Source organism: Balaenoptera musculus, chromosome 15 (genome assembly GCF_009873245.2).
Source record: "Balaenoptera musculus isolate JJ_BM4_2016_0621 chromosome 15, mBalMus1.pri.v3, whole genome shotgun sequence".
NCBI lineage: Eukaryota > Metazoa > Chordata > Mammalia > Artiodactyla > Balaenopteridae > Balaenoptera > Balaenoptera musculus.
In genome coordinates this window covers 36,321,745-36,337,237 of record NC_045799.1, presented here as the reverse complement: position 1 = coordinate 36,337,237, position 15,493 = coordinate 36,321,745, and the positions used below count along the sequence as shown (strand labels likewise).

At 39.2% G+C, this 15,493-nt stretch overlaps 1 protein-coding gene across 1 annotated transcript in view; it reads right to left on the bottom strand.

Moving 5' to 3' along the window:
- PLCB4 (phospholipase C beta 4) overlaps positions 1-15,493 on the bottom strand; it is a 415,887-nt gene that overhangs the window by 119,513 nt on the left and 280,881 nt on the right. Inside the window, 3 exon segments of the mRNA XM_036826365.1 lie at positions 7,791-7,934; positions 9,203-9,262; positions 10,080-10,160. Of these exon segments, the coding sequence (XP_036682260.1) occupies positions 7,791-7,934; positions 9,203-9,262; positions 10,080-10,160 (285 nt within the window).

The following is a 15,493-nucleotide window of genomic DNA, read 5'->3' as shown; positions in this document are numbered from 1 at the left end:
GTGATCGATAGGTCTACAGATTTACCTGCATGCTGCAGTCAATCAATTTGGTAAAAACTTGTTTGGGTTCAAAATCACTATGATTTTTGGACCAAGTCCATTTGTATGCTAAACCAACGGGACTCAAAACTTCAACCAGCATCAGAATCACCTGGGAGGCTAGTTAAACTATTACTATCAAAATACTGAATCACTATGTTGTATCTCTGAAACCAATATAACATTGTAAATCAACTATACTTCAAGTAACAAAAACAGAAGCAAAAACAGATAACTGGGCTCCATCCTGAGAATTTCAGGTTCATTAGGCTGGCATCAGGCGCAAGAATTTGCATTTTTAAGAAGGTCCCAGGTGAGGCTTCTAGTTTGATCCCCTGAGTAGGTCTGTGCCTGACTAGGGGTAGAGGAACTAGTTGAGGGGAGCGGGGCTCTGCAGGGTGTTAGCAAAGCCAGTAGGAGGGACTGACTAAACATGAACTTGATTTTTTTTCCCCATCAAAATGAAGAATAAATCCTTTCTCCAAGAACCTTTGCATAAATTCTTCTACTCAACATAATTCAAGTTCAGCAGAGCGATTGTGACATTCAACTCAATTGACTAAAATAAGATTTTATCCCCTGTAATAAACTACCTGACCTTATCTTTTTTGTCTACAAGAATAACACATAACATTTTTGTAATTTAATTTCTATAGTACCCGGTCATGAGCTTATTTGTTTACTTGGTTACAAAGCATAATTTATGGAGTGTGCCAAATATTTGCAACCCGCAGAAAGTATAATGAGCAGTCTGGAAATTGTCTGAACTTAAATCCAAATCTTTGCATTTTGAACTTCATAGTAACAGCTTATTTTTGTAATCAAAGTAAAATTCAACTTGGTATAAAATAACAGACTTATTTGTGGAGATTTTCAATGATGGTTGCCTTTCAATCTGATGTACAGTGACTGTGTTTGCAGTTTGCTGTGTAGCGCCAGCTGTAGCTTAATGAAAGACATCTGAACTGCCTTCAACACACCAGGGACAAAATCCTCCCCAACTAGTTGTATCCCAAGAGAGAAAAAAATACATCAGAGAGACTGAGTTGCTTTTCTAACTAAAGAAGGTTGTTACAATAGTTGGTATTATTTGTAGAGTTTATGGTAAAACAGTGGGCAGAGAGATGAGTAGGATTCAGAGAAAAAGCTGTATTACACACAGTTTAGAAAAAATTGGGAAATATCTCCTTCATGTGGCTGCTTTTTCATAGATGTTTTAAGTTATGTGACCAATCAGACGCACCTATTACCCAAAGGCACACTGGGTTTGAGCGAAAAGTGCCAGCAATTTGTTAGCAATTTCTTTTCACAGAAGGTTTTTAAGGAGAGGAAATGAAAGCTGAATTTTCTAACTGGAATGACAGGAGGGATTTAGGGAAGCAGAAAATAATGATCTAAATTGGAAAGACGCCAAGACACTGGGGTTACAACCTCCAGGCTTGTCATGGATTCTTAGCAACAGTCCCATTACATCCTGAAAAGTGACTCTAAAAATAACGCCATGGAATCCCAGACCTTTTGGACTATCACTGAATCACATTTTCTTGGGCTTCTCGTCCAAAGATAATTCTCTTAGCTTTTCTTTGAGCAAAACTGTAAAAAACTTGAGGGTTATACCTATTTATCGCCTAGGTTAGAATTTATGGCTTCGGTCAACATAAAGACCTCAATAAAACAAGTATGTATTGAGCATCTACTAAATGTCAGGCACTGAATGTTCTAGATGTCGGGGATGCAGCAGTGAGCAGGATGTTGCCTTCAAGTACAGGGAGGAAGGCAATAAATGAATGTATGGCATGAAAATAGTGGTAAGTGCAATGAAGATAAATACAGCAAGATAAGGAGCTAGGATGTGCTGAGGGGAGATGATGCAGGAAGCTAAGGTGATGTTCCAGCAGAGATTTGAGAAATGTGAGGGAGAACGCGCTGCATGTAACTGGGGAAAGAGTATGTTCCAGGCAAAAGGAACGGCACATGCAAAGTCCCTGAGGCTGGAAGGAAATACAAAGGAGGGAAGAGGGAGATGAAGGCAACATGAGGAAGGGAAGTGAGAAGGGATTCTTGTTGGGCCCTGTGAGCCTTGCAGGATTCTGAGCAGCAAAGTGATGTGATCTGAATTACATTTCAGAAACATCCCTTCAGCTACAGACTGCAAGGGGCAAGGCCAAGGCACAGATGCCAATTAGGGGGGGAAATGGTATTGGCCTGGAGAATGCTGTAGTGATGCTGGTGGTAGAAGCAGCTAGATCCTAGATACAAGAGTGTTTGTTAATGGACCGATCAGGACACTGGAGGCGGGTGTTTGTGGACTCAGCAACTGGAAAGATGTGGGTGAAATGTTTAGATACTGTTAGACATTTATTTTGTAGGGAAGAAAGGTCTATAGACTTGAGCTCAAATCTTGTAAAGAGGTAGAGTGGCAAGGCAAGCTTATTTACTCTTTAAGCAGAGGGGGTGATTGAAGAAAAGACAAGCTGAGCTACAAAGATGTCTTTTATACTGGTGACATCTTATATTGAAAAAAAGTAAAAGCACAATCATTTTACTGTCCTGTGTGCTGTGAAAACATTTTGTATTTATTTGAAAGCTTAACTCTAAGAAAGTCAGATTTCATGTCAAATTTTATTGATTCTTAACACGCCTCCTTGAAATAAGAAGAAAAAATACCAGAGAACCCTTTTAGGAAGTGGATGAACAAACAAAGTAAGATGGCTTTCTCAGAGTCAGGAAAGATTCCACGTGTAAAAGTTGGTCCTCCATGGAGAGGACATGAATTGAAGGTTGGCCCATCTGCTTGGATTAAATGTTTAGTTAAGTGAATTTTTCAGAATCATTGGACTGTAAGTATCATAAAAGCCTGGGAATTAAGAACAGACTCAAGAATCTCAAATAAATACTCCTAAGCAAGTGCTGTACTAGAAACCCTCTTAAAATTTCTATTTCACTGGTCAGACCAAGACTTGTCAGATGGCATAAAAAAACCAAAACACTCTGACCACCCAGGGAATGCCAAACCCTTACAGTTAATAAGCTATTTTCCAACATGTTGTACCTTTTTGCTCTCGCCCTGCATGCTTACCATGAGTTACTTACATTTGTTTCCATACCTGTCTACGTATGTAATAAAAATTACATGAACCAGTGAAATAAGCTTGTGGAAAGAAAGAGGGTTGTTGTTTCTTTCGGTGAATATTTGGGAAGATTTCTTTAAAGGCAAGTTGCTAAAATTTTTTTCTCAAGCTCAATGTAAATAAGACAACTAAAGGATTAGGGAAAGAAGTCATGCAGTTGTAGGATTCTGTATTTTGATTGCTCCATGAGTGTCTTTAAAGTCTCACTTGTACTTTAAAGAAACCAAACTGGATTATTTCAGGCAATGCATTATGGGTAAAGTATGGGCAAAAAATACATCAACCCCTGTGGTACATATCTACAATGGAATACTACTCAGCCATAAAAAAGAATGAAATAATGCCATTTGCAGCAACATGGATGGAACTAGAGACGATTATACTAAGTGAAGTAAGTCAGAAAGAGAAAGACAAATACCATATGATATCACTTATATGTGGAATCTAAAATATGACACAAATGAACCTATCTAAGAAACAGAAACAGAATCACAGACATAGAGAACAGACTGGTGGTTGCCAAGGGGGAGGGCGTTGGGGGAGGGGTGGCATGGGAGTTTGGGGTTAGCAGATGGACGCTTTTATGTATAGAATGGATAAACAACAAGGTCCTACTGTATAGCACAGAGAACTATATTCAATATCCTGTGATAAACCATAATGGAAAAGAATATTAAAAAAAGAATGTATATATATGTATAACTGAATCACTTTTCTGTACAGCAGTAATTAACACAACATTGTAAATCAACTATACGTACTTCAATTAAAAAGAAAAAAATACATCAACCCCAACCTACAGACCCATACTGAATGCAAAGACCTCGGCCCTAACATTAAAAGACGGGTCAACAATTAAACCACATTTATGTGCTTCAAGTTAAAATAAAGCGTTTAAGGTCTGTAAGCGTTATTTTTAAAAATGATGACTTGCTTGAAATAGAGACACAGATGTAGAGAACAAACGTATGGATACCAAGGGGGAAGTGGGGGTGAGATGAACTGGGAGATTGGGATTGACGTATATACACTATTGGTACTAAGTATAAAATACATAACTAATGAGAGCCTACTGTATAGCACAGGGAACTCTGCTCAATGCTCTGTGGTGACCTAAATGGGAAGGAAATCCAAAAAAGAGGGGATATATGTATAGATGATTCACTTTGCTGTACAGTACAGACTAACAACATTGTAAAGCAACTATACTCCGATAAAAATATTAAAAAAAAAATGACTTGCGTTAACTGACTTTTGTTATAAAGGGACCAGAATACAGTTAGCTAAGAGGACAGATAGCATATTCCATGGTCCCATAATTCTATTCTAGGCTCCTAAGCTGTACTCAGGTGAAAGTGATACCACAGGCTGAGTCCCAAACACCATTTCAGGCACACTGGGAAATCTTTACATTTCTCACTTGACCTGATGTAATTTATGAATTCTGCCATCATTTTGATCTGCGGTAATTACATCTGTATTTTATATAAATCCTCTCACTTTGATGGCTTGTGTGTTCTGTTAGGGGTAGTAACATATATAGAGGCATAGGAATAAGGCAGTGGTGATGGGGAAAATGTCAGTGCTGGAGGTGGTAAGTATTATGATCTGGATGCAGACAGTTAAGTTTTGAAATCAGGAAGTAGGCAAGATTATCCACACACATGTATACATAAGTGAAAAATTTGTTCAATATCTTCCAAATATCAATTAACCAAAAGGACATGCTCTAATAAGCATGGGCTGTCTAGTTTGGACAGTGAGATTAATATTTACATATTACACTATTAATGAATTATAAAATTGTAACTAATAGTTCCCAGAAGCTGAAACATTTAGTTTATTTAATAAGAGCAGGCTCAAATAGTATTGAGTTTGAATTAAAAATCCAGTACAGAATTATTTTATAGTCCTACTTGTTTGGCCAGCTAATCTTAAATTCATTGGAAATGCTACTGCAAAAACACCCCAAATCTTATCTTTAAGTATAAACTTCCGCCTGGAACATACACATATATACCATGTACTCATGAGTATAGGTTTCACACCATGACTTTTAAACAAAAGGAACCAAGACTGACAACAATCAAACCATGGAAAGTAAGAACATTATGGGCTTACTGATCTGAGCCACCTTCCCAGGACTGTACTTGCTCAGGGATGGGGGGTGGTGGACAGCATCACTCGGGAAATCAGAAGGCCTGAGCTTTAGGCTGGACTCTGGCCTAGCCTGTTGTGTAACTGCTTGGCTTCATTTGCCACATCTGACCAATGAGGTGGTGGGAAGCTCTGCTTAAGTTCCATCTCCAGCTCTAAAATTCTAGGACCCTGTGATCAGAATAGCAGGCACACATTGAGGGCTTTGGATGAGAAAGGCCGTGCACTAAGCACTTTCCATGTAACAACTCGTAATCTATACAACAATCCGAAGAGCAGGCATTTTGGTATTGTTCTTATTTTATGGATGCAGAAGGTGACGCTCAGAGAGGCCAGTTGCATGTCTCAGTCACACAGCTGGGAAGAGAAAGAGCAAGGATTTAAGCCCAGGCAACCTGGTCCCAAGCCCAGGTTCTTAGGCTCATAGGAGTCATACTGTTTCTTGTAATATGACGCACTGACAAAACCCAGGGCATACCGGTCTACAGAACTGTGTTTTTCCAAAACTTCAGGCAGCTAAATATCTCTGTCCAATTAACAAGTCTTTTTCTTCCCAGGTGGTCAGCATGGACCTCTGGGATTGAACGTTGTTATTGCAAATAGCAACCAGAAAGACCTCTGTAGCAAATAACGTAAGCATGAACTCTAAGAAACGATGCTTGTTTAGATCAGCAGGGTTCAAGAAACCATTCAAACAAGGTGTTGATCTGAGCACAATAATGAAGGAACTTGAAGGCAAAATCTGTTTCCCCAAAGTGAGGTGATCTGGGAAAACAGCATGAAACCAACCAAACCACCACAAGGACAGAAGCAACGGCTCTCATGTCACATGGAATATCCATTCCTGGACCCAAAGCCACAGCTGGGAGCTTCTCAAACTTAACTGCACATGAGTCACTGGGGGGCCTTGTTAGAAATGAAGATTCTGAATCAGTAGGTCTGGGTGGACCCAAGACTCTGATGTGTAAGGAGCTTGCAGGTGAGGCCTATGCAGCTGGAATGTGGACCACACTTTGTGAGTGAGGGTGAAAGAAAGACGGTCTTGGAATCTGCAGAATTCAATTCCGTACCCATTAGCTCTGGGCCCAGGGTTAAATCTTCTCATCTCCGTTTCATCAAATAATCTTACCTATATATTCCCTTCAGGCTCTAAATTTCAATATTTCTAATGATGGCCTTTCTCATTTGACCCTGCACTGAGCTTCTACTTGCAGGATCAATGGGAAAATAAAATGCTCCCCCTCCCAAACCCCTAAAGCCAGGTTTCTGCAATGGTAGAGCAAAGGCTCAGGCCTCTTCAAACATATTATGCAAAGATAATGGGTGCTCCATCCACAGGTAAAACCACCCTGAAGACAAATGACTTGCAGGAAAGTGATTTGAATTTGAAGCTTTCTACTTTGGCCAAAATCTCTTTGAGACTCACTTGCCAGGGCAATAGTAGGCTGGTTACGGTATTATGATGGATTATAACCCAATACTTTAATAGCTTATGGTGGGGGGTTAGATATCTTAATCATGCAGACCTGCACTGTCCAACAGGGTAGCCATTAGCCATATGCAGCCACTGAAATGTGGCCCATCTGAATTGAAAATACACATCAGATTTTGAAGGCTTTGTATAAACAGAAGAATGTAAAATATGTTAACTGATTTTGTATTGATTTCATGTTAAAATGACCTATTGGGTTAAAATATGATATATTGGAATTCGAAAAGGTACATGCACCCCTATGCTCATAGCAGCACTGTTTACAATAGCCAAGACATGGAAACAATCTAAATGTCCATCGACAGATGAATTGATAAAGAAGATGTGGTAGATATATACAATGGGATACTACTCAGCCATAAAAAAGAATGAAATCCTGCCATTTGCAGAAACATGGACGAACCTAGAGATTATCATACAAAGTGAAGTAAGCCAGAGAGAGAGAGACAAATATCATATGATATCGCTTATATGTGGAATCTAAAATACTGAAATTAATTCTACCTGTGGCTACTGGAAAGATTTAAACTACATCTGTGGCTTGCATTATTTTTCTACTGGGCAGTGCTGCTACTCAAAGTGTGGTTCTCAGACCAGCAACATCAGTACCAACTGGGAACTCGTTAGGAAGGGAGAATTTGTCCTCACCTCAGACCTACTGAATCAGAATCTGCATTTTTACAAAATCCCAGGTGATTCCTGTGTACATTCCAGTTTGAGAGGCTCCTACAACATAATATAGTAGGTGTTCGGGCTGTTGGCATACGTGAGGGGCATGCTAAAAGGGTACTGTGCTTGCTGAATTTTCGAGACCAACATTCCAGCAAGGCAAAGGAATCATTTTTTAAAATTTAAATTAAATTATTTTACAATGTAAAATATCTATTACAATTATATTATACATGAAAAATTATGTGCACCACATATGTACATATGGGGGGAAGGGAAGGAGGCTGTTTCACAGAGGATACCTTAGTTACTTCTGAATTTTCAGCCACCATGTATGTGAAACTGATGTTCACCAGATCTGTACCACTGCAGACACAAACTACCCGCCCTTCCAGGTCATTTTCTGATTTTCCAATAGCTTCAAGAGCAGCCAAAATTTTGGGATCCTATTGAGGTAGACAAATAGGAAAAAATACATTAGATCACAGAGCATTGCAGAAAGATGGTAAAAAGAAACTATGTTTGATGTAAAAAACATACATTAGGGCAATTTTTTTTTTTTCTATCTAAAAATGCCCAGATATCTGGCGTTATTCTAAAGCTCCTGGAGGTAAAATCTGTAACACTACCCATGACTGAAACTCATTTGGTAAGAAAAGTATTATAAAATTGTCGGTTTAGAAGACTGGGAGGGAGGGTCTTTCTTTCGATTTCTGGTTGCAGTTATCGGAGGACCCGGACTATGGCAACAGGACAGAAAGGCTCTGACTGGGACCTGCTTGCATCCACAAAGGTCAAAGGGATCTCTCACAGAGAACAGTCACTGAGGATTCAGGCAACTATGCAGGGCATTGCCACAGCCAGCAACCACAAGTTACTCAAAAATGAAATTAAGTCTTTCAAATAGTCTAGACACAAAGAGTGAGTATGTGCACCTCTAGGAGCCCTGGCATCCTCATCTGGAATGAAAACTGTGTAAGTTTACCCTAATTAGCAAATAAAATAGTGGTTTTGTCCTCCACAAGAACTCAGGAGGAAATGCCAACATGGTTACACAGAGATTGTAACTAACATAAAAGAGGGTCACTAAAGAACAAAAAACAAAAACAAAGTGAGGAACATAATTTCGTTTTGAACATTTAAAAACTTGCAGGGCTATTATGGAAAAGGGGATAAATACTGTGCTAGAATATTCTAGGAAAAAACATCTTTTAAATTCCTAGCACCACTATGCAAACAGCTTCTTATTCAAACAAATCAATCACTGTGAAGAAGGCTGATTTATGCGCTCTTTCCTTCTTTTTTCTCTCAGAGGCAAACTGAGCCTTCAAGGTGAGCTAATGTCTGCGTGCACAGGTGCACAAATATGCAACTACCTGAACCATTTAAATTTCCACATCAGCCACAGACCAGAAGTGACTCACTGTTTGCTGAAAAAGAAGGTGGGGGTGGGGGGAATGGGTGCTTGTCAGATTAATTTCTGAGTTAAGGCAACTATTTATTTCAATGCTCATATCACACAAGGGTCATCATTTTCAGAAGTTAATAACAATTTCTAATGTAACTAAACCCGATGCAATCCAAATCACCCAACCATTATAGATGAGATTTCTAAACTGTGTCTGTTCTTCATTCCCAGCTGATGATTGGGGGGCAGTAATGGGTTAAACAACGTTCTGTGTTTAGAAGAACAGCAAACACCAATCGCAGGTACCTTTGGTGTGGCTCCCAGTCGAACACTGTTGATGAGAGAACATTCTAGAACTTGCCCTTCCTGCAAAGAGAGAATTTAGCACAGCAGTGAGACTAAATTCTGCCAGACCTATGGCACAGACAAGGTGATTGACAAATGTTTGTGATGATGAAGGCAATGCTGACTAGAGTAAGGCAGAAGCAGGATTAAAAACAAATAATAATAATAATAATAATTTCCAACAGTCAGAAAGTCAAGGCCCCAAACATTCCATTTCAAATATATGTATGAATGCCACTTTGAATAATTATTTATAAAATGTTTATAAAATGTTACTTTTATACATGTAGTAACATTAATACTGTATGTATATTATTAAATATATGTGTGTACCTGAAATAGTAAGTGGGACTATGCTAACTTTTATATAACTCTGATACTACTTTTTGTAAATTTTACCCAAAGGTTCATGAAATGTGTCATTGTGCCATGTGTTAAGTCCTGGGGTATAACCAGATGAAAATGCCCTTAAATGCACCCCTGAGACTTCAGCTTGAACATCTCTCTTCTGGGAAACCTTTCTAACTCCCAAGACTTAAATCAGACTTGCCTGTTTAAGCTCTTGTAACAACCTGAACTTCTCTTTCACAATTCTCAATGACTTGTAACTTTTTTCTTTTTTTTTGGATGTGCGACTTTGATCCTAGGCTGGAATCTATAAGGATCACATCCTTGACCATCACTGTATCCCCAACGCCTAGCACACGTTTTTAAAAGTCTTGAATGAATGAATAAGCGTAGGGTCCATGCCCTCAAGAGGCACTCCATCACTTGTTGAAAAATGAAATGCCTTCATCCTGACAGAAAGAAGAAACAGCTTGCTCTTTCTGAGCCATACCTTGCCTTCACTTCTCCAGGTCAGAAAGAAGCCAAATTCATCCACTTTGAAGAGGCAGTTGGGTTCAAACACAAAGGATTCCTGTGAAAAAGAAATGTGTTGATCTGCATGACTCACACCATTTTGAATCTAATAAAAATGCAAATATCTTTTAGCCTCTAAACAAAAGAAAAATGCATCCTGAATCTAATGACCACATTTCTTATTATATTATGTAATGTTTTCATTTTGAAAATTTCTTGCATTCATTTTTGCATTGAAAGACTGATCAATTTTATACAGCATCTTCCTTTAGGGTAGTTTTAAGAACAAAACACACCAATGTTCTGAAGGTCACAGAGGAGAAATTTGCTCTAAGATCTTGGAAAAGAGCTCCTGGAAAGAAGGACTCCCAGGTTCCAGCCAACTGGTATCCCTCCATACAAGAGGAATTGTTGCTGGTCTCTAACAAAATGTCAGAAATCAGGAGATAATTTTTTTAAGTCACTGATTTTTTTTTTTTTTTTTGTCTATACAATTCAGCATTCAGAGGTTTACTCAGATAATTCCTGTGTTTTTTGATTTTATATTCAACCTCACTTGGTGTCCCATAAACCAGGAATTAAGCAAGATTTTAAGCTACTCAAAGTATAGTCCTGGGACCAGCAGTTTTAACCTCACCTGGGAGACTGACTGAATTGGCAGAATCTAGGGCTCCAGGCCAGACAGACTGAATCAGAGTCTCTGGGGTGGGAACCAGAAATCTGTGTTCCAAAAGGCCCTCCAGGTGATTCTAATGCTCACTAAAATCTGAGAACCACTGCTGTGGACATCAGGAACTCTGTTGAAAACTACAGAATCAAAATTCAAATCAAGATGGAATGTTAGCCAAATGCAGGGGCCCCAGAGCAGCTAAGTTGTATTTGCCAAAGGATTCCTGGTCTTTATTTTAGCAAGAAAGCAACACTTTTCTTAAGAACGCCAGGAAAGTTCTATGTCAATGGAAGTGAAAGGGCATTCAGGGAATGAATCCAGATACCTTCTGCCCTCTGTTTGCATTACATCAAGACTTGGCACCCACGTGTCAACAAATCCACATGTTCTTCTCGTGATCTAAAGAACTTGTCCTCCTAGATAATTACAACACTGCTATAGAGAACCTGCCTGGCAAACAGGAGCAGGGTGTGACTTCAAACAAAGAGCAATTACTGGATTAAGATTTTAACTGTAGTCCAGACTCTCAGTTTCACCTACCAAAACATATCTTTCCAAATTCCAAGGAAGCAGCAACATTCATCAAGGTAAATCCAATGTCAAGAGACTTGACCACCTTGACGTGTCAGAATTTAGAGTCCCAGGGGCCCTGAACAAAGCCAACTTTTACATTTGTTTGGGTAGTTTTCTGACAGATGAAGAATTATCATAGGTATTTCAACTCCTTACCAGGCTCGTGCTTAGCACTGTAGTCACAGAGATGAGTAAGACAAAGGAAGGGGCATAATGTGACCTTTGCTTTTGGAATCAAAACCCAGTTCTGCCACTTATTATTTACCTTCTCTTACAAAGACCCTTTTTAAGTCTCAGAATCCTTATCTAATAAAAGGAAGTATTTACACCTACCTTTTAGGGAATGAAATGAGATGATAAATTTAAAGTACTTTTACATTTTTACCATGAATGTGAATCACATAGTAACAGTTCAGCAACTGGTAGCTACCATCCCTCATGTCTAGTTCAGGTTTATATTTGTGGTAGCAAATTATGAACAACATGAAATTGCCAATATGTGATGTCTTTGACCCACAAAAATACACTTTTAGATGGTTCAACTTTTTAGAAAAGGCTTGACCCAGAAGTTGACATTTCAGATGGGTCTTAGAGGATGAGCAGAAGTTATCCAGGTGAAGCAGCATGGCAGGCATGTAGGCTTGACCTGCCAGTGGGGACTTCTGAGGAGCTGGTGTGGTTAGAACATCTTAAGGAGATGGTAGGGGATGAGACTAGACACATAAATAAGGCTAGATAACAAAGGTGTTGTATGTCATACAAAAAGGTATTGAACTTGAACCAAAATGTCTTATATCATTACTGATTGAGAAACAAGAATAATCAATTAAACTATGAGAATGAACACATTTTAGAATACTTCCCAAGTAATATCCTAATGGTAATAAAGAATTTCAGTGTTCAGAAGTATGACCTAAAGTGGTGTTTACAGAGTAGATCCACAATGAATCAGCTACCATCATTATTATTTACCCATATGCACCCTATCCAATTCCAAATAAGGATTTGAGATGATCCAGGAAATATACATGATAAATAAGAATGATTTTCCAGCTTATTTTGAGGTGGAACTTTCAGTTCCTTGGCCTTCTTAACTGCAAGGAGTTTTTTCTTTCTTCCTCTCTCAATTACTTAGTACCCTCAGACCTTACTATCGCCACCTGGAAATTTGGATTCCTAAACATCCCACTCTTGGACCCTTCCATCTGATGCTTTTTAGCCCCTAGCTCTACAGTCCTCACTCTCCTGTATTAATTTGACTTCTTGAAACTTCCTCTTCATTAACCCTGCCAATCTCTCACTAACCACCAGACTTCTCCTCCTTTTACTTCCATACTTGTCTAGCTTATTTCCATGGTCCAATATTACAATCACTCCTTCACAGACATCCTCAACTCCTATGTCTCATTTTCTGTTTTCTTGGCCAAAAAACTAAGTCCACCCTGTCTATTTTTTTTATTGCTGAACTTGATGAAAGAAAATCACAAAACTGGATTATCTGGCTTTGGTTTAAATTCAAGATTATCAACTTCAAAAGGATAGTCAACATGACTTTCAACCTTGTAATTCTTTCTTAAAAGGTTCCCCACTCTTTGAAAGGCTTATCTCATTGTTTCTTCTCATACCCCTTTACTCCCAGCCAAGTACTGGGCTTCACTGATTAAAGGAAACTCTTCAGATGAGAACTTTCTCCATCCTTCCTCCTAATAAAGCACACTTTCTCCCATCAAAGGTCAATCCCCCCACTTCTGCTCCAGATTCAGTCTTCTTCCAGGTTCCATCCTCTTTCACCTACACAAGGATTTCAGTCTCCTGTTTATCACCACCCAATACTCAATTCTTTTCTCTATTAGATCATTCCTATCAGCACACAAATATGTTCTAGCTGTCAACACTTCCTCCTTCATTTACTCCCTCATGTCTCTGATCCCCTTTCAGGGCATAATATCTTGAAGAGTCTTTCTCTAGCCACTGTCTCTACTATCTCCCTTCCTTACCATCTCTGACAAATTCCATCTGCCCTCTATTTCTATCACTTGCTAACATTTCTCTGCCAGGTCCACCATGACTTATGTTCACGCTGCCAAATGCACTGCACGCATTCCTTTTCTCCTTTGATTTGATCTCTGAGCGGCTGACTATTCTCTCCTTTTGGAAACTCTGGAATCTTGATATTCTGACTGTGTTCTGTTCCTTTAAGTTATTTTCCTTCTACACCCAACTTCTACATGTTCCACAGGAATTGGCTCTGGGAATTCTCATTTCCACTACGTTCCTAGACCTCCTTTAACCCCAGGGGTTTAATACCATCTACTTCTTGATGACTCCCAAATTTATAACAGCAGCCCAGTCTTCTCTGAGTTCCCAATTCAGACATCTCTCTACTTGACATCTCCACACAGATGTCTCAAAACTAACACATCCATAGCTGAATTCTTTACTCCTCACCCTTATCTCTCTAAGCCTCTCCATCACAAGACTTTCTGGGCTCAATAAATGTCACTATTATCTATCCATTTACTGAAACTAAGAGTCATCCTTTTTTTTTTTTCTTTTTGGCCACACTGCTCGGCTGGCAGGATCTTAGTTCCCTGACCAGGGATTGAGCCTGGGTCCTCGGCAGTGAGAGCATGGAGTCCTAACCACTGGACCTCCGGGGAATTCCCCTAAGAGTCATCCTTGACTTTCTATTCCTGATTTCATTTTCATAGCATTTTTCATATATATCTATTTTGCTCCATCTCCACCACCACCACCTTGGTCCAAAGCATCACCATCTCCCATGGACTGATCTTCCCACTTCTACTCTTTTTTTCCACAGCAGCCATGTTGATTCTCCAAAGTTTTAATCATTAAAATCATTTAGTAGATCCCCATCATATTTAGGATAAAATCCCAACGCCTAGCATATTTAGGATAAAATCCCAACTCATAGCATCTCCCATGGACTGATCTTCCTACTTCTACTCTTTCTTTCCACAGCAGCCATATTGATTCTCCAAACTATTAATCAGTTCACTAAAGTCATTTAATAGATCCTCATCATATTTAGGATAAAATCCCAACTCCTAGCATGGCCTAAAACGTCCTGCATAATCTGGGTCCTAGAGACCTGATCTCATACCACTTTCTGCCTTTGTGTTCCCTCTTGTTCATTACAACCATCAGTACTCTTTTCCTTAAACTTCTTAAATTCTTCTAGCCTCAGGGTCTTTGCACTTGCTGTTCCTCCTGCCCAGAAGTCTCTTCCTACTGTCCTTAGCTCCTCTTCATCCTACAGGTCTTGTCTTAATTATCCCCTCTTCAGAGAGGTTTTCCCTTACCTCCCTAATATTTTATTTTCTATTTTTATTTTCTATTACAGTATCCTGATTATTTCCTTGCTTGTAACAAAACACAGTTTGCAATTATTTCACTATTTATTGATTTATTGCCTGGCTCCCACATCAGAATATAACCTCTGTGAGGGCAGAGTCCTTGAAACTTTCTTGTTCACATTTGTGCTCCAAGCACCTAGCACATCAAAGGCACACCAAAACTAAATTCATGGACTTAAAAAAATAAAAAAAGAATTTTTTTTCAAATGAAATATATCACAGTAGGCCAATATATGAAACATAAACAAGAAGTTACTCAAGTTGAGGGGGCTGCACCAGGCCCAGAGCCCATCAGTGTCAGTCCCTGGAGGGCTGCCACGGACAGACATACAAATACCAGGGCACCACCCTGAGGCTGTCTGCCTAGAGGAAGCAGCACCTTTTTCTAAGTCATACAAGCTCATCTTAGAGGTTGGGTGTGGCTTTGGGGTACCTCCTAGGAATCCCTGTTGGACCAGGAGCACTGTTCAAATGCCCCTGCAAAGAGATTCTTTGCAAAATGGGATAAGAACTCTAAGGAAGGAGAAGAAAAATAAGGCAAATTTGCAAAATAAGGACAGAGTAAAAGAGCTTTTAGAAATACTTGTTAAAAGGTCCTACACAATGAGAATTAGGTGCCTATTTGGCACTGGGCTCCCTAGCAACAAAAGCAAAAAGGGAAAAAATATCATTTACCAGGTGTCCATATAGTTCATAGATAAAAAACATCAGATGTTAGGAGAATCAACTGCCAGAATAGAAATTCTCCAGTGAGACCTCTAAGGAGCTGCA